Source organism: Eumetopias jubatus, unplaced genomic scaffold (genome assembly GCF_037043125.1).
Source record: "Eumetopias jubatus isolate StellerSeaLion01/CBP00866 unplaced genomic scaffold, mEumJub1_p1.0 scaffold_3, whole genome shotgun sequence".
In the NCBI taxonomy this organism is placed as follows: domain Eukaryota; kingdom Metazoa; phylum Chordata; class Mammalia; order Carnivora; family Otariidae; genus Eumetopias; species Eumetopias jubatus.
The window spans coordinates 96,477,979-96,493,991 of record NW_028274809.1 but is presented as its reverse complement, the minus strand read 5'-3'; the positions used below and the strand labels follow the sequence as shown (position 1 = coordinate 96,493,991).

Genomic DNA, 16,013 nt, shown 5'->3' with positions numbered 1-16,013 from the left:
TGTGTGTGTGTGTGTGTGTGTGTGTTTACTTTGGGTGCCAGTGTAATATTTCATTTTAAAAATGAGATTTAAGGGCGCCTGGGTGGCTCAGTTGGTTTAGCAACTGCCTTCGGCTCAGGTCATGATCCTGGAGTCCCGGGATCGAGTCCCACATCGGGCTCCCTGCTCGGCGAGGAGCCTGCTTCTCCCTCTGGCCCTCACCCCTCTCATGTACTCTCTCTCTCATTCTCGCTCTCTCAAATAAATAAATAAATCTTTAAAAAAAATAAAATAAAAATAAAAATGAGATTTAATACCAAAAAAACATATGAAAGTCACTAGCCTACATGACCTCAAAGGCCACCTAGAATGTGTGAAATGTGAGTATAAATTTCTGAAGACCCTAGAGTGACCCAAGGAGAGATGATATCAAAGGGTACCTAAAGGATTCTTTTTTTTTTTTAAAGATTTTATTTACTTATTTGAGAGAGAGAGAGAGAGAATGAGAGATAGAAAGCACGAGAGGGAAGTGGGTCAGAGGGAGAAGCAGACTCCCTGCTGAGCAGGAAGCCCGATGTGGGACTCGATCCCGGGACTCCAGGATCATGACCTGAGCCGAAGGCAGTCGCTTAACCAACTGAGCCACCCAGGCGCCCCCCTAAAGGATTCTTTTGTCTCACTTTCCATTCCTTTTCTTTTTTTCTCTCTACAATATGCTAATAAAAAAAGTCTAGATTACACAGACCCAGGCCAGGTGTTAGACCAGTCTGTTATCAACAAGTGAGAGCACATCAAACAGTTTTTAACTGATCTTAGGAAGAGCAAAGGTGAAATGAAAATTTAATTCTCCTGGACCTTGGTTCAAAATGCATGTTTCCGTCTGCATTGTAAGGAACAAATTTTAATTAACTTGATTGTCATTGTTTGGCCATGCATTTGTAATCTTTGTTCACACTTTGGTAACAAAAATTTTGATGAAAGAAATTAGACAAATAACGGAAATCTTGTCTGAGCCGAACAAATTGCATTTATCGAATATGTTGCAGGATGACTGGCGTGCTGCAGCTGGGGAGAGAAGAAAAAAAAATCCTTTCCCTAACATGCCCTTGTCCAGCCTGGCACAGCCTCGTGCTGCACACACAGAGAGTATTTCAGAGTGGAAAGAGTTTTAGTGCCAGGCAGACCTGAGTTCAAATCCCGCCTCTGACCCTTTCTGGCTGGTCACTTAATCCCCTGATCCTCAATCATTTCGTCTGCAAACAAGATAGTGATATCCTCCTTCTAACCTCATGAGGATTGAAAGAAATGAATTACGTGAAAATGCCTGGCACACTGAATACTTGTGAGCTTCCCAGCTTGTTTTCTATTGAGAAGAATGAAGTGGGCAGGGCTGGGGATGAGTATATATGCTGCTGCTGCTGCTGGTGGGAAGGTTCTTCCTAGAACTTCTTCTCAGGCTCTCTGAGATAGCAAACAACAAGCACCTTGTGCAAAGCAATCCATTCAGGACTCTGGTGTGCAGTTATGAAAACCCCAAGAGTCCACACTTACCCCGTGCATTCTGTGGGACAGCTTTAAGGCCATGGAGGTCATTTAGCTAAGCACCGTGCAATAATAAGGAAATGAGTTATGAGTTTCCCAGCCAGCAACTAGGTCAAATAGCACACATGGAGGGGTGGTTTGGCAAAACATACTATTGAGGGAGCTGTGGAGAGGTGTCAGAAAAGGAGAAGAGAGAGTTCTTGGTTTGGAGTTTGTAATTTAATGCAGAGAGCACAAATAGAGAAAATAACCATAGCTGAGTATGCTGTTCATTGTAAAGATCCAGTGGCCATACAGTCCCCCCACCTTTTTTTCCTAAAGAGTGTCAAAATCAGATATTCCCTGAGGTCCTCAGACCATGTGTCCAGGTTTGGGTTCAGAAAATACAATCCTGTATCTCTATGTGTATCATTCGGGACTCATTTCTATAGCGCCTGTGGTGATCCCAGAATTCCCTCCCTGTTAGGAGAGTGGATTTAGGGTTTGATAGATCTGGGCTAATTTTCTGGTTCCTCGCTGACTCTTTTATGGTCTTGGGGAAGCACCTATCCTCTGGATACCCCATTTTCTTCATCTTTTAAACTATCACATCACAGCGTGGTTGCTGTGATATTTTAAGGATGGCTTTTAGCACAGGACCTCAGCTAGACCCTTAGGGTGGACACATAAAGGGGATCTATTTCTTCCTTCAAGGTGGTGGTTTTCCACCTGGGAAGATTTTGTTCCCCAAAAGACATTTGGGATGCCTGGAGGAATTTTTGGCCATCACTTTTGGGGGAGGGGGGCTTATAGTTGCTGACCACCCCACAGTGCATAGAACAGCCTTCTGCTCCATCTCCATTACCTATGATTTTGGAATTAGATGCTGAAATGGGCCCATTAGAGGTTTTCCTCTCTCTCTGAAGAGAGGGAAAATGTCCTGATCCTTAATGCCATTTTTACGCTGTGTCCCTGTTGGGATGGCCTTGATGTCCTGGTCGCAGCTTGCTGGGAAAGGACACATCTCCCGTGAGGGGCAACCTGGAGGAGTGTGACATCCTTATCCATTCACTTGTCCCCAGTAAAACACTCCCCTTGTCCGCTGTGGGGAGAAGGGCCTATGCCGAAGAGCGCAAGGGAGAGGAGAGAGCCGCTCCACTCCTGTCCCTCCCCAGCAAGGCGGGGCAGAGCCGTCCTTAGAACTAGGAAGGCTTTGGAGAAAGGCAGGGCTTTTATGGGGCTGCTATTAGCTTGCTTGGGGCTGACTTCGTGAGGCCGCGCACAGCCCAGCGGCGCACTGGGAACACCCCGATTGTCGCAAGGCAGGACACCAAGTAGGCGAGCGCTTGCTGGCTCCCCCAGGGCGGCGGGGCCAACTGGCTGGCCGCGGAGACTGGCACCCGGGTTCAGCCGCCCCAAGCTGACAGTGGCATGGCCTTTGAGGGGACAGCTGGGCAGGGGAGGGCAAGTTCGCCTTTCCCGGTCTCGGCCCTGGAGTGCATGCAAGTCGGGGAGCGCACTCCAGCTTCCTGCGGGCCAAGCCGCCCCAGAATGCGCGTGGGGCCAGGCGGTCACCGCTGGATCGGCTGTGGCCGCGTAGGCGGCGGGGGAGGTGGGGCCACCAGTTGCCCGGTGCGCCGGAGCCAAGATCTGATTTGGGGACCGTGCCTGCGTGCTGAGTCAAACCCGGCGGCTGGCCTGGGTCTGCCGCGGGGGCCGCCATGCACAGTGAGCCGAGGTTAATGATTAATCTCTGACCACTCGGCCCCTAGCACCTCTGGGGAGGGCGCTGCAGGAGGGTGGGTAGGGGCCGGCGAGTGGCCGGCAGCCGGGAAGGGGGCGGAGGGCTGTCTGGGGAGGGCGCGCTGGGGGCGGGGAGGAGAAGGGCCGGCGTTAGGCTGCGGGAGACACTCCGCGCGCGCGCGCGATTAGAACCTCCTTCCTCCACTCTCTCCCCGCCTCACTCATACACACACACCCCAAACTCCACCCCCAGGCGCCTCCCTGGCCCTTGCTAGGTTGGGCTACTCCAGGAAGTTTCCGAAAGCACCAGAAATACTAAGTTACTTTTTCCAGGTGTTTGCCTGTGAGACCGCGCTGGGCCCACCTTGGTGAGTGGCAGCGCAGAACTCTGGGCTCTGCTGGGAGGAGGAGGACGGGAAGTTGAAAAGGTCTTTGGACCTGGTGGCGTGGCTTTCGTCCTCATGGCTTCACACCAGGGCCCCAGCGGTGAGTGCTCCCATGTCATCGATCACACCCATGTCCCCGAGTTCGAGGTGGCCACCTGGGTCAAAATCACCCTCACCTTGGTGTACCTGGCCATCTTCGTGGTGGGCATTCTGGGGAACAGTGTCACCATTCGGGTCACCCAGGTGCTGCGGAAGAAAGGCTACTTGCAGAAGGAGGTGACGGATCACATGGTGAGCCTGGCTTGCTCGGACATCTTGGTCTTCCTCATTGGCATGCCCATGCAGTTCTACAGCATCATCTGGAACCCCCTGACCACGCCCAGCCATGCCCTGTCCTGTAAGATTCACACTTTCCTCTTTGAGGCCTGCAGCTATGCTACGGTCCTGCACGTGCTGACGCTCAGCTTTGAGCGCTATGTTGCCATCTGCCACCCCTTCAGGTATAAGGCTGTGTCGGGGCCCTGCCAGGTGAAGCTACTGATTGGTTTTGTCTGGGTTACCTCCACCCTGGTGGCGTTGCCTTTGCTTTTTGCCATGGGAGTTGAGTACCCCTTGGTGAAGGTGCCCAATCACCGGGGCCTCTCCTGCAACCATTCCCGCACTCGCCACCACGAGCAACCGGAGACTTCCAACATGTCCATCTGTACCAACCTTTCCAGCCGGTGGACGGTCTTCCAGTCCAGCATCTTCAGCGCCTTCATCATCTACCTGTTGGTCCTGGTCTCCGTGGCCTTCATGTGCTGGAGCATGATGCAGGTGCTCATGAGGAGCGGCCAGGGCACGCTGGCCAGGAAGGGACAGCCGGCGCACCTGCAGAAGTCGGAGAGCGAGGAGAGCAGGACAGCAAGGAGGCAGACCATTATCTTCCTGAGTGAGTCCTGGGTGGAGGGCAACCTGGGAGCTGGCTTCCCCCTCCCCCACCCTGCCACTGCCTGTGCCCCTCCAAAACACAAGTCTTGCCCTGAAGGTGTACACTTCCCCTTGCTGAGACTGAAGAGACACGGATCTGAACCTCTGAATGTTTCTTGTGTCTGTTTTGGGAACTTAGGTTACAGTGAAAAGAGCACTAGACCAGGAGTCAGTGTCTGGGTGCGTTCCAGAACAGCCGCTCTATGACCCTGGCAAGTCACAAAATATCTTGAGTAAAACGGAGTTAAATATTCTGAGAAATGTGAGGGTCAAATTAGGTAATGGGGAGAGGTGAAAGTCCTCTGAGAAGGACCAAGTTCTGTGGAGATGAAAGGGAGCATTCTTCTCCAGCCCGTCGTTGCCCTGGAGAACCTTCCTCAGGCATTTCAATCTTGTTCCCATTTTTCGCCTCCTTGGGAGAAGCGAGGCTGTCAGGAACATACACTCTCCAGGCTGCTGCTACACTCCCCTGGGGGTGACCTACCCAAGTCCTAAGAAACTGGAGCTCTCAGACACACACTCCTCAGGGCAGAGCTTGAGTTTCTGCTCTGGTGGTTCTCTTCTGTATCAGAACCGAGAAACATGGCAGGGACTGCTGGCCTGTTTGTCTGATCCAGAAAATCTGGTGTCCCAGCTTCCTGGGACTTGATTGATCATCCAGAATACTCAACTCTATGCAGACAAAGCTGTTTGTTTTCCAAACTTTCGTTGTGGTGCAAATATTTAAAGTCGGGTCCTTCTGTGTGTCAGGGAGGAAGGAGCCCACGGTCCACAGGGCCCTTTCCAGTGTGGCATCAGGAAAAGGAATAAATCATGGTGCTGTTTGTTTTGGTGTGGGAAACCTGAGTAACAGGTTTCAGGACCAGGGGGTTGATATGAGAGTAAAATCTGAAGGCGCTTGAAGAGGAACGGAAAGAACCTGGTCCTGTCCCAGCCATTTGTATAGCTGACTTGACCTTGTCCGTACAGTGTGAAATGAGAAGAGAGAGTTTGCGATTTCTGGATGCCTGCTCGGCATCGGGGGCTGTGCTAGGTGGTTTATATTTCCATTTCATAGAGGAGGAATTTGAGGCTTAGAGGAGAGAAGATCTAGTTCAAATAAGTACAGCTCCCGCATTGTGACCTCAATTCTCACGGCCAGGAGATGAGAGGCTCCCGGTGGCTCGCACAGGCTCATGTTGAAGGGAAAATGAAACAAAACAGGACTTTGACAAGGAAGGTGCTACCTCGATTAGGCTGGTGGTGGTGCTGCCTCCTAGGGCCAGTTTTTGTGGAAGTTGGAGTAAGGAGTCTGTAGCAGGTGTCGACATCTGGGGGACTTGGGAAGGGCACCCAACCCAACTCACTCTCTCTCACCCACGCCCTGCTGCCCAGAGTAGTCCAGGAAGGAGTGGAGAGTAGATTGGCTTGAACATTCATTGAAAAGCTAGTTCCCTCTTCCCCCCGTATATACGCTTAGGCATATCTTAAACTTTTAGCAGGGATTGATACGTTAGTGTGAATGAATCCCTTCTCCCTTCTCCCTCCCCCTGCCCTTTTTTTTTTTTTTTTTTTTGAGTACAGGGTACTCTCTCCCACTCTAATTTAGGAATTAAGGTTTCATTTGACCAAGGAAAAATAATTGATTTACCTTTGTTCTCTGTTGGACCAATCTCTGTAGGTTTTTAATTGTTATTATCATTATTTCTCTGGATAATGGGTATTTTTTTTTTTTTTTGTATTTCCCCCGGTGGGTATTGTTCCAAGTTGCAGTCAGTCTTCATTTTGTAGCATCAAATTGGAATGCCACAGACTTTAATTAGAGATGAATAGGACCTTGGGGATCATCTCATCCAGTTAGCAATTGCCTGGAATGAGTTTGTTCTCCCTGCTGCTCTCATTCTTTCCTTCTAGTTCTCTCCTTCTTTCTTATAACAACTATGTATTAATTGCCCAGGCATAAAGATTGTTGACTGGCAATCAGGTGCTCAATGTGCGATAATGTCTTGGGGGAATTTACCGTTTGTATTTTAGCTCATTTCCTTTGCAGTGGGTTTTCAAAGCAGTTCTTGCAAATGTCCCCCTCTCCCAATGAATTTCAAAGAGCTTTTAAAAATAGGAACCGCACTAATTAACTCAAGTTAGGAAATAAATTAATGGAGTGAAGAGGAAGAAATCATGGCCTGCCTCCATCAGATTAATACAATGCAATTTACTTGGTGGGTTTCATAAAACTTGGGCTTTGGGGCATTTTTAACCCAGAACAACTGAATATATAAGTTGTTTACAAATCGCTGAATTTAGTATAGTGGTTTAGCTGTCTTTTTAGCATTTCAGTTAACAGATGTATCAAATTAAAACAAATATTTGCTTCTTTCAAACATATTTTGCATTTAATGTGAAATGTAAATGACGACATAGCACAAGATGTCTTTGGAGCTCTTGAGGCAATAAAAAAACAAGGATTCCCCCCCATTGTTAAAAATGCTAACTTCTGCACAACAGAAGCAAGATTCATAAATCTACCCAAGATGAGGGAGTCTATGTAGAAAATATTAATTTTCCTTTCTGCATCTTTTGCTCTTGTGCCTCAGTCTGGTCAAGGTGCTGGGCTTGGTGGATCATGAAAACTTGGGAAGTCAGGGAGAGAAAGAGGCAGGGACGCCTCCTGGCTCTCATGCAGTTTGCAGGAAAAACAACAATAATGTAAAAGTGCACATTCTGGGAAACGTGAGTGTCTCTTGCCTCTCGTCAGCTCATTGAGAAACCAGTACCAGCCTTATTTCGTTTTGCAGGGTTACGGTTAATACGGCCCTGGTAATAACTTGCCTGATGCCAAATAGAGGAACCGCTGCATTTGGCTCTTTATTCCTTGGATGTTAAGGATATGCAACATGAGCCTTTCTTTCCGGAGGTTTTCCCAGACCTTCATTTTATCTTTCTGACCCTCACTTGGAGTTATTCACATTTCGTGTGGCATCTGGGTCCTTGGACTCCCAAGTTTGTGTCTGTTGCATACCTGGCCTGCTGTCAGACGTCACCCTACTCAAAGTGGAACAACAGAGAAGTTTAAAAGAAGAGTAGTTTTATTTATTTTACTTTATTTTTTAAGATTTTATTTATTTATTTGTCAGAGAGAGAGAGCAGAAGCAGGGGGAGCGGCAGGCAGAGGGAGAAGTAGGCTCCCTGCTGAGCAAGGAGCCGTATGTGGGACTCGATCCCAGGACACTGGGATCACGACCCGAGCCAAAGGCAGACGCTTAACCGACTGAGCCACCGAGGTATCACTAAATTACTTATTTTTTTAATTTTATTTTATTATGTTTTGTTAATCACCATACATTCCATCATTAGTTTTTGATGTACTGTTCCATGATTCATTGTTTGCGTATAACACCCAGTGCTCCATTCAATACGTCCCTCCTTAATACCCATCACCAGGCTAACCCATCCCCCCCACCGCCTCCCCTCTAGAAACCTCAGTTTGTTTCTCAGAGTCCATAGTCTCTCATGGTTCATCTCCCCCTCCGATTTCCCCCCCTTCATTTTTCCCTTCCTACTACCTTCTTCTTCTTTTTTTTTCTTAACATATAATGTATTATTTGTTTCAGAGGTACAGGTCTGTGATTCATCAGTCTTACACAATTCACACTGTTCACCCTAGCACATACCCTCCCCAGTGTCTATCACCCAGCCACCCCATCCCTCCCACCCCCCACCACTCCAGCAACCCTCAGTTTGTTTCCTGAGATTAAGAATTCCTCATATCAGTGAGATCATATGATACATGTCTTTCTCTGATTGACTTATTTTGCTTAGCATAATACCCTCTAGTTCCATCCAGGTCGTTGCAAAGGGCAAGATTTCATTTTTTTTTTGATGGCTACATAATATTCCATTGTATATATATACACATCTTCTTTATCCATTCATCTGTTGATGGACATCTTGGCTCTTTCCATAGTTTGGCTATTGGGGGCACTGCTGCTATAAACATCGGGGTTCACATACCCCTTTGGATCACTACATTTGTATCTTTGGGGTAAATACCCAGTAGTGCAATTGCTGGGTCATAGGGTAGCTCTATTTTCAACTTTTTAAGGAACCTCCATACTGTTTTCCAGAGTGGCTGCACCAGCTTGCGTTCCCACCAACAGTGTAGGAGGGTTCCCCTTTCTCCGTATCCTTGCCAGCATCTGTCATGTCCTGACTTGTTAATTTTAGCCATTCTGACTGGTGTGAGGTGGTATCTCATTGAGGTTTTGATTTGGATTTCCCTGATGCCGACTGATGTTGAGCACTTTCTCATGTGTCTGTTGGCCATTTGGTTGTCTTCTTTGGAAAAAATATCTGTTCATGTCTTCTGCCCATTTCTTGATTGGATTATTTGTTCTTTGGGTATTGAGTTTGATAAGTTCTTTATAGATTTTGGATACTAGCCCTTTATCTGATATGTCATTTGCAAATATCTTCTCCCATTCTGTCGGTTGTCTTTTGGTTTTGTTGACCGTTTCCTTTGCTGTGCAAAAGCTCTCTATCTTGATAGAAGTGTAGTTTTAATTAGTAGCTTTCAAGAGCATAATGTGGTTGGGATGAGGTTACAGTTACTCCTAGAGATCTGTAGGCAGTGATTGGCTTTCCACTGTAGTCATGAAAAAGAAAAAGTTTTACAGATAACCGTAAAATTACAAAATTAAAGAAACATACAAGATTCAGAACTCTGTAATAATTACACCCCTTTGCATTCTGATTTGCTCTCCTGAGTCAGGGAAAGGGGAGTTGAATGTAAGGGCCGGAATTGCAATGTCAACTTGGGCTGCTCATAGGAGAATATCTTGAATATGAACATCATCCATCATGTGTATCTGGGTAGAAAAAAGATTAAGAGTTGCTGCTATAATGGACTGCTCCAAAAAGAAGGTTGATGTGTATTTAGATATGTGTGGGGTGGCCAGGGAGAAGCAGAGAGAATGAGCTAAGAATTGCATCCTCTGGGTTTCAGACCCCAGGTTTAGAGGTCAAGTCATGTCTTCTGTGTGTGCAAGTCAGAAAGGGCAGGGGGTTTGGGGAGGGGCAGCTGAGATGGTGACAGTGGGTCCTCTTTATCTGAGGACAGTTAGTACCTAAAAAGAACTGTTAAAGTTAGCTCCTTAGAATTAAGTCCCAAATTTCATGTGGAAAGAGGTTTGATTGGGACTTCATCATGAAAAACAAAAGGGCAAATCATGGAAAGAAATTTGTCTTCTATTTTATGAAACATAGCATATGATGATATGTTAATTCTCATAATAATTCTTCCAGAATGACACAAGTGCAGCCTTTTTTGAGGGCATAATTTTTCTGACAAAATTACGTGATCGCCTTCGTGTTTGATTTTCTCAGCAAGATGGTAAAGAGGGTTTTCTCCCAAGGGCTTCTCCGAATTCTTTGCTATTTAAATCACCCTCACTGAAGTGCCTCTCCTGGCATAATTCTTGTCAATTTTCCATTCTCTCAGGATTAACTGGTCTGATTTGGCCAGACCTTCCTTTGTCAGTGGCTCGCCATGTGATTCATGTTTCTCTAGCTCCTCTGTCTCTGACTTCATGAAATTCTGCCCCTTGTGTGCAGACCATACCCCCAAAATATAAGTAATTGAAAAATCAATCCCTATACCCTAGTGTGTATCAACTGATTACATGAAAATGGAGGCCTTAAAACGCTTCTAAGGTGCCAAACGAATTTTAAATACAGTTGACCCTCGAACAACAGGGGTTTGAACTGCGTGGGTCCACTGTCCTGTGGATTTTTTTCAGTAAATACGGTACAATACCGTAAGTGTATTTTCTCTTCCTTATGATTTTCTGAATAGTGTTTCCTTTTCTCTAGCTTACTTTATTGTAAGAATATAGTATATAATACATAGAACATATAAAATGTGGGTTAATTATCTGGTTGTTCTTGGTAATCCTTCTGGTCAAAAGTAGGCTATTAGTAGTTCAGTCTTGGGGGAGTCAAAAGTTGAATGCAGATTTCTGAGTGTGTAGGGGTTGGCTTCCCTAACCTCTACGCTGTTCAGTGGTCAACCGTAGTTGCTTTTTCTTGACTAGTTTAAAAAACTGGTCTTACAATCATGTTTATGTCATTAAATTTCTTATCAAAGGCTATTTCTATGTCGTAAAGGCCTATGCCAGTGCAGTCTCGCAGGGAAATATCACCAAAATTAAATTAGTGATTTTTAAATGTAAGATATTATTTTGACTCAGATGTTTGGATATTGCAGGAAAAAGTTTTGCCTCAAGTATTCGGGTTACCACCTCTATTCTGGAAGAGAATTTATCGGTGTAGATGTAGCTGTAATAAATAGTATTTCACGTGTATTTTTCTATTTGTGATATCTGCCATAAATTGCAAGTGTCCTGTGATCAGCCTGGCAGACAAATATAATAATGCTCCTTTATTTTTATAATCAGGCTGTCTCAAAGATTTCATTTCTCTGTTGGAGAGATGCATAGTTCCCGTGGAAGGGGATATGAGAATCCCAGTCCCCATTCATTAGCTTGCCTGTTCATCTGTCTTAGTTGCATGCCTCATGGGGGCTGCCAAAGTGTAATAAGGCAGCAGAAACCTCAGTCGAGCAAAGTGTTCAGCTTATTAATGCTACAGCCACTCAGAATAAAAGCCATTTGTGAGTGGAGATAGCACAGAGGAAGAATATTGAATCAGAAGTCAAGCACCCCCATCTTGCCCCACTAGACAAGGTCCCCTGATCTGCCACTTGGATGATGCTATCATCTCTCACTGCCTTTTCCTTCTGTCCACCTCCCCTGCTGTTCTGGAACTCTCCACCTCTACTCCTTGCCTTCTTAGCACTGGAGGGAAGACTGGTCATCACTGCTTATAAACAGATAAATGTTCAGCCTCACCTGGGCCCTCTCTCTGGTGAGCACCTTCCTTTGCAAGCACCTTGGAAGAGCATGAGCTTCTGGAATGCCTTTCCTACTTTGTTTCCAACAAGTGTGCTCTCTAGGTGAGAGACCTTGAATTGACGCATCCTCACTGGAGGAATAGCTGCATCGGCTCCTGCCCTTGTCTAAGCTGTCTTTCCTCATGCCACAGCCCCTGGGATCTAACTGATGTCCTCAGCCCCAGCCCCATCAAATCCAAACCTCCAAATGGCTTCCCATGGCTGTTACGTCAAGGATCAACATTCTTAACATAAGGTCCCTCGTGGTCAGCTGCTTCTCCAACTTGATTGATGGCAGTTCTCCCCTTATTTTAGTCAGCATGACTGTCATGACAAAACACCACAGCTGAGCGGCTTGAACAGCAGATAATTACTGTTTTCACAGTTCTGGAGGCTTAGAAATCTGAGATCAAGGTGCTGGTAGACTTGGTTTCTGGTGAGACTTCTTTGGTTTGCAAGTAGCCTCCTCCTCACTGAGTCCTCACTTGGCTTTTCCTCTGTGTACATGCACGGAGAGATGGAGAGACAGAGACAGAGATACCTCTGGTGTTTCATAAAGACACCAGTCCTGTTGGATTAGGGCCCTACCCTTATGACCTCATTTAACTTAATTACCTCCCTGAGGGTCCCATTTCCATATACAATCACAACGGGGGTTAGGGCTTCAACATATGTATTTTTGGGGGGACATGATTCAGTTCACAACACCCCTTAATTGCTCCACCCCACCGGGCCCCCTTCAGGTCTTCCAGCGGCTCATGGTTGGGCTCCCTCCTACCACCTGGCTTTGGTGCATATTGGCTGAAATACCACCCTGGCTGAAATACTTTTCTGTCTTACTCACTTACTGCCCCCTCATCTGGCCCCTTCATCAAGTTCACATCTTCAGATCTGTCCCTGGGAAGCCTGGCCCATCCTCCCAGAGGATGATTGATTAAACTTCCGTTGAAACAAGACTCACAGTCAGAATTTTACTTTTATTTATTTTCTTCTTTACTTTCTTTTTTCCTAATTTTTCTTTTACAAGCTGAACTCTGAGATTATTTGATGTTTTTCTTCTAATTCCTTGAGGGCAGGAGCTCTCCCTAATTTTGGTCAACACTGTACCTCCGTCCCAGGGTAGTAGTCCCCACATGCAGCAGATGTTCAATGACTATTTGTGGATGGAACAAATAAATGAATGAGCCTCAGCTTGGAATTGGGAAGTGATGTTCTGTTTTGCCTTGGGCATGCACTCCTATGGAAGTGTATCATACCTCACAATCCTTTTGGTCAGTCTGAACCTAAAGATGCTCTCCTAAAAGGAATCTGATTCCTCTCAGCCTCCCAGAAAGTCAGACCACCATGGAGGACACTTAGGATTTTCTCTCCCCTGAGCAAAGACACAGTCTGTGTTAATCAGCCCCCGAGTACCAGCTGTCACCGTATGTACCTGCCAGAGGTAACCGTGAAATGAAAGTGACTAGGATAATGTTTAACAGTCCCTGTTAAGCTGTTTAACATTAATGCAGCGAGACAGCTCTCACAGGGATTTCTTAGCGGGCCCCTTTGCCACTTGTTAATGGTGGGGGGTGGGGTACTCTCAGGGTCATGGGAAGAGGATGCAGTGGAGGTAATATTTAAAAAATATTCAACCCATGTTTTCTCTTGCCCCTTAAATTGCATGCACTTGTAACCATCTCCCTCCTATCCGAACCATGAGGCTCTCACCCCAGGGGGCCAAGACAGGAACAAGACGCAGGAACTGCCTGGTACGAAGGTGTGGTTGATCCGTTTTCAGTCCAGAAGGTGGATTGCTTGACCTCTCCAGCTAGGCGATTGTGAAAGCCAGGCTTTAGTACGGGGTGAAAAGGGGCTGCTAAACTGTGTATGTCTTCCTTTAATGGATCTCCAGCTCAGCCTGGTGGCCTAGATCCGCCACCGCACAGCCAGTTTCAGGGAAGACCATAGCTAAGGGGCTTGCAATTTCTCCTTGGAAGCCGGTGGAGGGTATTAAGGAGTAAAGCAGCACAGTTAAGTCAGTGGTGCTGCCCCTGGACGTGCTCCCAGATTAAAAAAGAGAAAACCCTTCACTGGGCCACAATCCCGGTAGGATAAGCTGTTTGCCTGTTCATTCTTCCTGCCGTTTAGCCAGACCTCTGGCACTTGGTTCCTTCCAGTTTCGCTGCTGTCTCAGACCTCCACGGCCAGAGACTGCCTCTCCCTCTACTCAGCTCCTCGGGTTTTCCCAGCACAGAGGCCCTAGCTGCCTGGCTTTGCTTCGGCCCAAGTCAGCAGGCAGCTCCAGGCTGCTGAGCTAGGCCGCCGTAGCTCTAACCATGTCTGTGGTGCAATGGCCTGCTGGTTCTTCGCAGATGATTTCGAGCCCCCGCTTCTTCCGTGAAGCCCCTTGCACTGATCTTCCTACAAGTGACGAGCTAGCTCCGACATCTCTTAGGTGGGGGCATAGATGTGGTCTCCTGACTAGTCTTGGCACTCCGTGAGACCAAGGACATTGCACACTCGTTATTTTCAACCTTCTTCCCTCCTTAGGGACCGGGGACACAGTGGCTGTGCCCTTTGTAGGTTCAGGGACTGAAATCCCCCACGCTGGCTGCTACTCCTGGAAAGGAGGGAAACCCCATACACTATGGTCCTTGGGAAGTCACTGTGGCTTATCTGCCTCTTGCCTCTCCTTCCCTGGGGTAGGCAGAAATCTCAGATGGTTCTGGAAGTTCCCGGGCTCTGGTGTACATGCACCTGCTCCACTTACTCAACTGAGGTGTTTCCATGAAGGGATTTTGCAGAAGTAACTAAGGTCCTAAATCCGTTGACCTTAAAACAGGGAGATTTTCTGTGTAGACTTAATCAAGTCACATGACCCTTTACATCTGGGTCTAGAGGTCAGAGACAGGGAAGGTCAGAGATTCAGAGGGGTTTGATGAGCAAGAAATTCTCCACACTGGCTTTGGAGTTTGAGGGGACCCCTGGTAGGGAATGTAGGTAGCCCAGAGCCAGTAAGGTAATGGGGACCCAAATGAGCTCAGGTGGATTTCCCCGCAAGAACCTCCAGAAGAGAACTCAGCCTGGCCAATAACTTGAGAGCCTGAGCAGAGATCCCAGCCATGCTGTGTCTGGAGTGCTGATCTACAGAACTGTGAGCTAATAAATAGATTTGTTTTAAGCCACTAAGTTTGCATTAATTTATTATGTAACAGTTGAAAACCAATATATTCCCTGAACTCTGATAAGGGGGCTCCAAGGTAAACATATGTCCTGCCTTAGTGATTTCTTTCAAGACAGGCCCAATCTCTAGAACCTTATCTCTGGTAAGTCTCACCTTCTAAGAACTACACCCACGGCCCAGCCATTCATTGATTCACTGACACCCTGATCCCATTTGCTGACCCTCTGTGAAGTGCTCCATGAATAGGAAGTTTACCAAGCTCCAGGGCACCATAAAATGTTCATTAGACGGGTGCCTGGGTGGCTCAGTCGGTTGGGCCTCTGCCTTTGGCTCAGATCATGATCCCAGGGTCCTGGGATCGAGTGTGGCATCGGTGTCCCTGCTCAGCAGGGAGCCTAAGCTTCTCCCTCTGCCCGTTCCCTACCCCCCTGCTCGTGCTTGCTTTCTCTCTTGCTCTTCACTCTCTCTCTCTCTTCAATAAATAAATATGATTTTTAAAAAAGGATTTTCATTAGACTTTTAGATTCTTATTTGGGGAATTCAGAATGAATCTCATCAGCTGGATTTTTGGAATCCAGGATACCTCGGTTGTCAAAGAGGAAGACTGTAGTGGATTCATCTTCTAATTATCCTCCTTCTGGTAGCTTTCATTTCCCCATAGCCTGGCATGTAGTAGGTGCTGAATAAATGTTTGGTGAAGCGATGAATGTCTGGGCTGCTTTGCTGCTTCCTGGAGCCTCCCTCACCAGCTCCAAGTGGAAAAAGGTGGGCAGGGAGCCAAACCTGATGCTGAAAGGAAGTCTGAATAAGAGCGATGTCTTGAGCTAACACACTTTACCATTTTCTGACATGAAGGTTTCTGCCAATTGAAAAACTTGACAAAATTTCCTCTTTGCACTTCCTATGTGTAAGAGCCATTCTAGCAGCTGGAGGCTTTGTGGCTGTCTCATCACGCTGCTTTACACATCTCAAGGGTGGCTGGGTACTTGGAGAGCAGTGGCGTTACCAGAATCTGACAGATGGGGATCAGGAGGCAAGGCTGCAGTATCAGATTGCTATTGTACTTGTTAAATGTCTAACTGGCTATGAAACCAAAGGCATGCAGAAATGGGAGTCAGGCCCAGTTGGGAGCAATGAGGTTCATTGAACTTGTAGAGAAAAGCCATCTTCTTTCTCTAGTGAAGGGGGAAAAAAAATCCAAATTACCTTAGAAATAAAACACTACACATGGGATGTTTGGGCAGAGCTGAAGTCATTTGGTCTTTGACTTTATGTATTAGTATTCTTTGGAGGACATGATAAACTCAGCAGAAACAAAGCTTTC

The 16,013-nt window shown here is 46.8% G+C and overlaps 1 protein-coding gene across 1 annotated transcript in view; it reads left to right on the top strand.

The window, feature by feature from the left end:
* Window positions 1–3,704: 3,704 nt before the first annotated feature.
* Window positions 3,705–16,013, top strand: part of GPR39 (G protein-coupled receptor 39) — a 227,325-nt gene continuing 215,016 nt past the window's right edge. Inside the window, exon 1 of the mRNA XM_028101231.2 lies at window positions 3,705–4,560. Coding sequence (XP_027957032.1) covers window positions 3,705–4,560 — 856 coding nt within the window. The remainder of the gene's footprint in view (window positions 4,561–16,013) is intronic.